The sequence below is a fragment of the Bison bison genome, unplaced genomic scaffold, assembly GCF_000754665.1.
Source record: "Bison bison bison isolate TAMUID 2011002044 unplaced genomic scaffold, Bison_UMD1.0 scf7180017864193, whole genome shotgun sequence".
Classification (NCBI taxonomy): domain Eukaryota; kingdom Metazoa; phylum Chordata; class Mammalia; order Artiodactyla; family Bovidae; genus Bison; species Bison bison.
The window spans coordinates 1,866,106-1,875,816 of NW_011494765.1; the positions used below are offsets into that span (position 1 = coordinate 1,866,106).

Sequence of the window (9,711 nt, forward strand, 5' to 3'; positions counted from 1 at the left end):
GGCTGTTGCTTCAGTGGCTTGCAGAGTTCTCCTGCGACCTTTGGAGGAAGTACTTATGCTCTGGGGTGGAAGTTGGTAGGAATGGAGAAGCTAGTGGAGTTGTTCACCAACTTAACAGTTGCACTGGTTTTTCTTCCCCTTGTTTGGACTTTTTTTTAATCTATAGGTATTTTTGGTTGTGCTGGGTCTTTGTTACTGAGAGGGCTTTCCTCTAGTTGTGAGCGGGGGCTGCTCTCCAGTTGCGGCGCACGGGCTTCCCCTTGCAGTGGCTCCTCTTGGTGCAGAGCGCAGGCTCTAGGGCATGCTGGACACGCAGGCTCAGTAGTCGCAGCTCCAGAGCACAGGATCAGTGCTTGTGGTGCAGGGGCTTAACTGCTCTACAGCATGTGGGAACAGGGTTCGAACATGTCTCCTGTGTTGCCAGGCAGATTCTTTTCCCTTGAGCCACCAGGGAAGCCCTGAATTTGGAATTTTGTTGGAATTTGTTAAGAAGGTTGGAGTCATACTACCTGGAGCACATGACAACTTCTCTGGGCCAGTTTGCCAGTTTGTCAATGGGAACTGTCAGCTCTGTCTCATAGTTAGAAGCTGGAATGAAGGAATTCTCATATAGCCTTTGGCCCTCTTCCCTTCTAAGTCAGTCCTTCCACCACCCAGAGTGCTTCCACCCCAGAGCACCTGGCTTTCACCAGCTGTGTGCAGCTCCTGGAGGTGTTAAATCTTAGCAGTGGAGCCCTTCTGCACACCTCACTTTTGAAGTTCTGTCTCCTTTTAGGAATAAGACACTGTTTTCTCTTCAAAATTTTCAGGCACACACTTGTTCCCAACTGTGTGGTCTACTCGCAGACTACCTTAATGTGGTTTTCCTGGGCACTTTCACACGTCACAGGCCAGCCCCAGCCACTGCCCCCAAACACTGAGGTTCTGGAGTTCGGTCTTGCAGGCTTGGCTACATCTGGCCAGGAGCTTCCCAGTGTTTATAAAGTAGTGAAATTCTCAGTAAGGCAGCACACAGGCTGAAACCTCTCCCAGGGGGAGGAACCCCAGATCCCTCAGCCTGGAACAGCTCAGGAGTGAAGCAGGATGCACACCACCAGACCCACTGGGCCAAGCCCAGAGTCTGTGTGAGCCCCCTAAGTCAGGATCTCCCTTCTCCCTGCTGTGCCTGGCCAGCCCTTCCAGCAGCAGGTATTTAAATGAAAAAGAAAAAACTGCAGTGAGCCCAGTGATGCAAGTTAAGATGTAGGCTTTCTAAGGTCATTATTTTAATTACCATTAAAATAATTGGCACTCTGGCTATCAGAAGAATGGAGGTGATCAGAGGCTCAAGGTACCCCTCCCCCACCCGGAGGCAGGAGCAGCCTTCAGTGTCTGTATAATTAAAAGCTCCGTCTTTCATGAGCACAATAAAGAGGCCAGGGGGTGGGCAGACTGCAGCTCCGCTGCATGTTAATGCATTTATTATGATCAATAAGCCCTTGCCTTGAGTTTTGTCCTCTGCTTTGGGCGTCTGCATGACTGACAGCAGACACACACACAGCGCACACATTACCCAGCAGTGGAGACAGCAGAAGTTCAAAGTTCTTTGGAGGCAACACTCTCAGGGTCTCCAAGACCTGGCCCTTGGGACCAGACAGGCCAAACACTGGCCCTGCTCGCCCACCACTCACCCGTCTTGAATGTCTTTGCTCATCGTGTAGGTACCGTGAGGGTTAATGAGTTAATGCAGAACCTCAACAAGGCTGCTTGGGAGTAATAGACATCGTCTGTCTTTTGCAGTTACGAGAACTGGTCAGCATGTGTATCCACCCTGACCCCAACCAGAGACCCGACATCACCTATGTGCACCAGATTGCCAAACAGATGCACGTGTGGACTTCAAGCACCTGAGCGTGGATGCAGCGTGCCTTCTCAGAAGCCACACCTTACCTGCCTTACCTGAGTCTTCTCCAAAGTGGCCACCTGGTAGCTGGGACCAACTAAGACTAGAGGGTTCAGCACATTCCCCAAAGAGGGGCCCAGGCTTCATAGCAGATGCTGAATACAGGGCTGCTGGGGGGAGGGGCACTGGTCATGTGTTACTGGTGGTCACATTTGAAACTCCTTTCTTTAAACTGTTGTGAACACTCTCAGCTGGGTTGCCAGGGGTGGATGGTTCAGTGAGCCACTGACACACCCCTTATATCTGGACTGTAATGTGAATCTTTCGGATAATTCCTTCAGTGACCTGTCAAGGTTTGTAATAACAGGAGAATACAGGAGACTCTCTGATTTGTAGTGAGCCTTTTTAAATGGATAGTGGCAAGTTTAGCTCTTAGAATCTTTTCAAACAATCAAGCTGTGTGCTTAATTTACTCTCTTGTAAGGGAAGAAAGTGGAAATATTTTTTTTTTAAGTAGAGTGGAGATTTTCCTAATATTTTTCTCTATGTTTATAACTTGATAAATGACGACGAGGTGAACCCAGCATCTGACATAGAGGCAAACAGTATTTGAAAGCCATGAGTGTTCTCTGTGCAGTCGGCTCAGCCCTCTTCTGAACACCCGCCAGCACCAGGCCCTCATCACCGGCTTGAATGCTGGCGGTTCGTTTAATGATCAGTGTGAAGTGTTTTCCTCCCTGAGAAGGAAGCATAGGAAATAAAAATATACGGGCTTTGCACTGGTTCTGCACCTTCCTGGCATGACCCTGGGCAAGCTTCTTAACCTCTCTGAGACTGTTGCCTCATCTACAAAATGGACTTAATAGCATCTATCTTCAGGGTTGCTGACAGAATTTGAGATAAAATATGTACATTTATCTAGCTCATGGCAGATGATCCAAAAATGGTAGCTACTCACCCCTTCACAAAGCTGAAATCCACGGACCATGCAAGTCAAGAGTTAAACGTACAACTGTATTATTTGTAGAAAACCAGAAGTGTGTTCACTTATTTCTTACTCCCAAATAGGATTAACTGTGAAGATTAATTTATAAATGTGAACTTAAGGGAAACTGAAGCTCTGAAGGAAGTAGTTTGAATTTTGTTTTTACACTCAAGTTAATCCTCAAATGGTCTAATCGTCGCTCACTAACTTGGTGACAGTTCAGCCCTCCAGACAAGACAGCGCATGTGTCCGCCCCACTGGTGTCCTGGTCAGGCCTCTATGGGGACAAAGGATTTGGGTCTGGCCAGTGTGCCGATTTCTTGTGTGAACTCTGTTCTACTGTAATACTGTCGCGTTTGAGAGATTTTCTTCAGATGCAGCCTCTGCTTTGTACTCATCCTCCATGGTTGAAATAAAATGGGTAAGAGGGGTCCTTCTGTGAATGCCTATGATTCGTGAGTTCTTTTAAAACAGCTTCACACTGCAGCACAATCTCTAAAGCTGCTTTTAAAAACACAGTTTCTCAGGCCCCAGACACTGAGTAATCTGGGAATTTTTTTAAGCTCCCCAGATAAGTTTGATAAATCATCAGCCAAGTTGCTATCCTAAATAATTGCATTGTTCTCCCCACCCCACTCCTGGCAGTTTAACCGGGGCAGCTTGCCCAAGAGTGGGTTCACTCTGGGAGACCATGGCACTGGGCCTCTTTCTCGTGTCCCCCAGATGAGCATGCCCTGGGGGACAGTCAGACTCTGTCTGGCTGGCACTTAGCACTGAAAGTTTTTCTGATTCCAGGCAGACTTTTTGCAAATATTCTGCTTATGGCTCTCAGAATCCCTACTGTGTCTGTCTCCCTTGGCAGTATCAGCTTTGGACACAGATGAACTAGCTTTCTGCATGCCATCAACTTTCGACCCCTTGAGAACAATTCTGCTTAGTACAAGGACCCTCTGGAGGTATACAATTTCAACCATTCAGCAGGCCTGAGTATTGGGGAAACAGTCATTTCCTAACTTAGGGATAGTAAGTCCCAAGCATTCTTGGGTTGTCTGTGAAACTGGGCAAAGTGGAGCCCACCCAGGGTCACGCAGCTAGAGCAAAGCAACACTGTCCACCTACCTGCTTGTTCTTGGTGCTCAGAACTGATGAGTGGTTCTTTCCTACTTGGCTGTGCTGCACTCATCCTAAGCAGCAAAGAAAAAGAAGAAGCCTGGGACTACCCTGAACAAAGAGAAAAGTAAGTTAGCAAAGGGGTGGGAAACCACTAGCTCCGACTTCAGCCACTTAATTTTGTTTTCATTTTTTATTGGGTTCATTCAGCAAGCACTGGCCGAATGTCTTACAGGGGGAGCCTCCACTGCCCCAGTCCTCCAGAGCTGTAGCCCGCCATCCACCGACCCCATTCAGGACGTGTCCATTGTTTGGACTGTTTCTTCCAGCACCTCAATTTCCAGGGTCGTGACTTTTTCAGTGAGGACGGCAGTGGTCCCTTTCTCACACCTGTACCGGCCAAACCTAGTGAGAGAAATACAAAAGCAGAGAGTTAGGATCCCCTAGGGGCCTGACGGAGGGCTGGAGAGAGGGACAAGTACTTGGGGGAAAGCCAGCCTACACTGGAGTCCTGGCTTTCCTGACTCCCAGTTCTTTGAAGCGGGGGGATTCGGCTCCCCCAAAGGTCACTTTCCTCGGCTCTCAAGTGCTACAAAATGGGGCTACAGGAAGACAGGATGCACGTGGAAAGAGGTAAGATCGAGCACCTGGCACTAAGTGGACCCTCAGATTTCCTTCCCCACCTCCCCATCCCCAGGAGATGCATTTGTTCCTCTGCCTTCAAGCTTCAACCTCCCTAAAGCATTAATACCCTTCGGTAAACAGCAGGAAGCCAATCCTTTCATTAAGGTGCCACTGCCCCGGATGATGTAACCGTAACCTTAAACATGGTAAAAATATCTGGAAGCATTAACAGTACAAAAATGACCCGCGGCCAGACTCTGGGCTTGTCACTGTTGACCACACTCGAGACTCAAGAAGGGAGAGCTAACTGTCCCTAAAGGGACACAGTAGAAGGGACACATTTGGAGAAGGAAATGGCAACCCACTCCAGTGTTCTTGCCTGGAGAATCCCAGGGACGGGGGAGCCTGGTGGGCGCTGTCTCTGGGGATGCACAGAGTCGGACACGACTGAAGTGACTTAGCAGCAGCAGTAGCAGCAGAGGGCCACAGTAGATACCACTAACGCCCACCCAACACCACTCTGCTTAGGTGAATGAAAGGTTTCTCTGAGCATGGCAGCCTATAAGATAAAATCTGAATTGCTAATTTCACAGTGGGACACTGTCGAAGCAGCACAAGTCCAACTGTTCCTCTCGCCTGTCCGCAGCTGAGACACTTTCTGTCCACCTGACGTGGACTAAGAGGAGGCTGTTGGCTGTGCCGTAACCATGTGCTCCTTGAAAACGCATCCTCTCACCTGGGAGCTTGTGCTCAAAGAGGGCAGGAGACAGAAAAAAGGGTGACATAACAGAGCTCTGAACAAAAACAGGAGTTTGCGCAGCCAAGTAAAGTGGCCTTTAGTTCTGCGAAACCTTCCCACAGTCCCCACTCTGCTCTAGAAGGGCCCAGGCAGCGGCACCTCCTTCAGGTGTCCCCCGCCCCCGGCTCTGGTGTGGAGATAGTGCTCCTTCCCCCGACTGGATGGACCCTTGGTGGCTTGTGGCCTTGGAGCCAGAGCCCCACAGGACTCCTGTGTGCTGGACTCCTGAACCACAAAGTCTGTGGGAGGAGTGGAGAGCCTCTTCCCACCCTGGGTTATGGCACCTGGTTTCAGCAGCACAAAAGGAGCACGTCTACCTGAACCAACAGTGGGCTGCAATACCAAGCTGCAGAGGAGCCAGTGCGAACATGCAAGGCCAGGTCCAACACAGCCCAGGCCCGAAAGGTTGCTTCCCTTCCCACCTAGGGCCTGAGGAATCCCACAGGCTCAGCAGAGATCACCCTGTCCAGCCCCAAGGTGATCCAAGACAGGTGCCCAGAGTCCCCACCCCAAGCCAGAGCTCTTCTCTGCTGTGCTGTCCCACCCGTCTCCAACACCCCGCAGGTCCACGATGCTGAGCACACACTGCACTGAATACCTGCTACTTCTCAATGTTCTTTCCTTTCCTTGTGAATTACCTGACTTGGAGTTGAGTACATGTGGTGGGAGTTGAAGCAGCACTGAGGAAGGGGGTGTGCTTGCTCTCCTCTGGCCAAACTTGGGGCTGAGTTTCTAACTGCTCCTGCCTACATTCAGATGAAGGCCGCTGGAGCAGAGCTCAGGAGCCACGTTTTGAGTGGCTCAGCCTCCAGGAAGAGGTTAGGCAGCTGCACAGCCGTTCGAAACTGCTGCTGAGCCGCTCACCTGCCACCAGGGCTGGCCACTTTCCAGTTACATAAGCAAATCGATGCGCCCCTCGCCCCCCTCACCCATTCTGAGCTGGGCTGCAGCGCCAGCTCAGCACATGCCACATGCTAAGGAAGTGGCACGGCTCCCTCCACAACCAGAAGAAGCACCAGTTAGCTCTCAAAGGCTAACTTCTGGAGACTATTTAACCAATGGCTGATAACCATTTCAGACTCTTGGACCACTCTGAGAAAAAGCTATGGGCTGGCTGCCCTGGAACATGTACCTTCTCACAGAACTTCATACAGAATTCAGAGGCATCTTTAAGAAAGCAGAGAAAGGCTGGCACGTGCTGAATTCAAACCTCTCCCCATAATCCGCAGTCTAGGAATCTGTCCACTCAACAACTCCCATCAACATTTTACAGATTACATCACTTTCCTACACTTGAAAGCAGTTCACAGTCATAAATACGGATTCAAAGGTCTGCTGAGTAAAGCTGGCCTGGGTACACTGGCTTCACATGGGTACACATAAAAGGAAGTCCTGTTCGGATGCCATGAATATAGTCAGGGTGGCCACAAGGGGAAGCCTTCACTTACCTGGTCCCCTTCTTATTGGGCACAGAGTACGGACGGAGAAAATCCAGCTTGCTCTTGCTGATGACACACAGGTCAATGTTACTTCCAGACCCCAGGTCGTTGAAGATCCCGGCTGCTATGGCTTCACTTACTAGCTTCTTAGCTTCCTCCTCCTAAGAAAGAAAATAGCAACAAGAGTGTTCCCAGTCGAATGGAGGGCCTGCTCTGATGTCCAGAGTGCTGTCAGAAACAGTAAGAGAAAAGGGGAGGGGAAAAGGCCAACCTGTGAGGCAGGCATTATTTTTAGTGCCCATTTTATTAATGAAGAAAAGGTCTCAAAAGTACTTCAATGATCTGCCCAAGGTTCTGCAGCTGGTAAGCAAGAGAACCAGGCCTTTCAAATCCTTTACGCACACACGCCCTCTTCAACAAACTTTCACGTCACACACCCACCATATAATAGGACTGTGGGCTGACAGCAGCTTTTTCATCTAAAACAGGGGTCTGTAAACTTCTCTAACAAAGGGCGAGGTAGTAAATATTCTGGGTTTGTGGATAGAGTCTCCGTCATAACTACTCAGTCACAGTAGCATAAAACAGCCACAGAATATGTAAACAAGTGGGTGTGGCTATGTGCCAATACACCTTCATCAAACAAAAACGGGTGCTGGGCCAGACTTGGCCCACGTGCTGTAGTCTGCAGACCCCTGATCAAAAATGTCAAAAATGGACGGAATCTGCCTCCTGGTAACATAGTAAAGTCAATATCATGGTAAAAAAGATGAACACCAAAACACAATTCTGGGGAAATGCTAGCAGAGCCAAGGCGGAGACCTCCTGCACTAGAGAACCTGTCCCCTCCCACTAGTAAGTCTGCATGTTCGCTGAAGTGATTCCTTTCTGGGAATCACTCTGTTACTTTTCCTTTAAGAGCAAGTCTTAAGTCTCCAACAATTACTGGTAAGACAATGCAGATTAATTTATTTCTTATTCATGAAGCACCAGATTGAAGTCACTACAACACAGAATATTAAGGGCTAACGGGTAACTGAGAAGGAGCTGTGAGAACACTGGCCGGGTCAGCAAAACTTCAGGGAGGGCCTGCACACCAGGCACTCAGAAAGCAGAAGGCAGGCGCCACAGGCAGCAGGGCAGGACCGGGGGAACACCAGATTCAATCACTTTACATAAGGACCAAAAAATGAACCAATCTTGCAGAGAAGAGACTTCAACCTGAGCTTCAGCCCCCTTCCCCATACATGAGGGCATGGAGTCCAACCTGGCAAGCTGAAATACAGAGCTCATCCAAGCAACATCCTTGGAGAAACTCGGATGCCTGGCCCAAATTCCAGCCTGAGATCAAAGAGAGCGAGTTCACTGTCTTCAAGTCCTGAGAAGAGGGCTTCTGCTGCTCAACCTGCCCAAAGCCAGTAAGTAGGATTCCAGTGACATGAGCGCCCTCTACAGACTCAGAGAAGGCCCTGCTGGAAGTGGGATCCTCAGCAACCCAGCAGCAGGGGCTGGGGGTTATTCTGATCTTTATTCCGCCAGGTTTTCCCACTTCCTGAGTGGCACCTATGTGGGCTCAGTAAAATGAGTTATTCTCTTGTGCATATTCAGCCCCACAGAATTCATTCAAACAGGATCCTCTCATTAGAAGTTCTCTCCTGGGATTCCCAAGTCTATGGAGGTCAAAAGCCTTACTGGAAATCAGTGAAGGTGGGAGCAAAGAAAGCATCTTAGAGGGGGAGGTGGCTGCTGCTACCATTCAGTTCAGTTCAGTTCAGTCGCTCAGTCGTATCGGACTCTTTGCGACCCGATGAACCGCAGCACACCAGGCCTCCCTGTCCATCACCAACTCCTAGAGTTTACTCAAACTCAAGTCCATCGAGTCGGTGATGCCATCCAGCCATCTCATCCTCTGTCATCCCCTTCTCCTCCTGCCCCCAATCCCTCCCACCATCAGGGTCTTTTCCAATGAGTCAACTCTTTGCATGAGGTGGCCAAAGTATTGGAGTTTCAGCTTTAGCATCAGTCCTTCCAATGAACATCCAGGACTAATCTCCTTTAGGATGGACTGGTTGGATCTCCTTGCAGTCCAAAGGACTCTCAAGAGTCTTCTCCAAAACCACAGTTCAAAAGCATCAATTCTTCGGCGCTCAGCCTACTTCACAGTCCAACTCTCACATCCATACATGGCCACTGGGAAAACCATAGCCTTGACTAGACGGACCTTTGTTGGCAAAGTAACGTCTCTGTTTTTGAACATGCTATCTAGGTTGGTCATAACTTTCCTTCCAAGGAGTAAGCGTCTTTTAATTTCATGGCTGCAATCACCATCTGCAGTGATTTTGGAGCCCAAAAAAATAAAGTCTGACACTGTTTCCCCATCTATTTGCCATGAAGTGATGGGACCGGATGCCATGATCTTTGTTTTCTGAATGTTGAGCTTTAAGCCAACTTTTTCACTCTCCTCTTTCACTTTCATCAAGAGACTTTTTAATTCCTCTTCACTTTCTGCCATAAGGGTGGTGTCATCTGCTTATCTGAGGTGATTGATATTTCTCCCGGCAATCTTGATTCCAGCTTGTGCTTCCTCCAGCCCAGCGTTTCTCATGATGTACTCTGCATAGAAGTTAAATAAGCAGGGTGACAATATACAGCCTTGACGTACTCCTTTTCCTATTTGGAACCAGTCTGTTGTTCCATGTCCAGTTCTAACCCTTCCTTCCTGACCTGCATACAGGTTTCTCAAGAGGCAGGTCAGGTGGTCTGGTATTCCCATCTCTTTCAGAATTTTCCAGTTTATTGTGATCCACACAGTCAAAGGCTTTGGCATAGTCAATAAAGCAGAAATAGATGTTTTTCTGGAACTCTCTTACTT

General features: G+C 49.0%; 2 protein-coding genes across 2 annotated transcripts in view; one reads left to right on the forward strand and one right to left on the reverse strand.

Annotated features, from left to right (window-relative positions):
• The window catches only part of NEK6 (NIMA-related kinase 6), a 44,024-nt gene extending 40,727 nt beyond the window's left edge, over positions 1 to 3,297 (forward strand). Inside the window, exon 9 of the mRNA XM_010844034.1 lies at positions 1,780 to 3,297. Within this exon, the coding sequence (XP_010842336.1) occupies positions 1,780 to 1,890 (111 nt within the window). The 3' untranslated portion in view covers positions 1,891 to 3,297. The remainder of the gene's footprint in view (positions 1 to 1,779) is intronic.
• Positions 3,298 to 4,151: 854 nt separating this feature from the next.
• PSMB7 (proteasome (prosome, macropain) subunit, beta type, 7) overlaps positions 4,152 to 9,711 on the reverse strand; it is a 57,748-nt gene continuing 52,188 nt past the window's right edge. Inside the window, exons 7-8 of the mRNA XM_010844035.1 lie at positions 6,849 to 7,000; positions 4,152 to 4,382 (exon numbers count right to left, since the gene is read on the reverse strand). Coding sequence (XP_010842337.1) covers positions 4,271 to 4,382; positions 6,849 to 7,000 — 264 coding nt within the window. The 3' untranslated portion in view covers positions 4,152 to 4,270. The remainder of the gene's footprint in view (positions 4,383 to 6,848; positions 7,001 to 9,711) is intronic.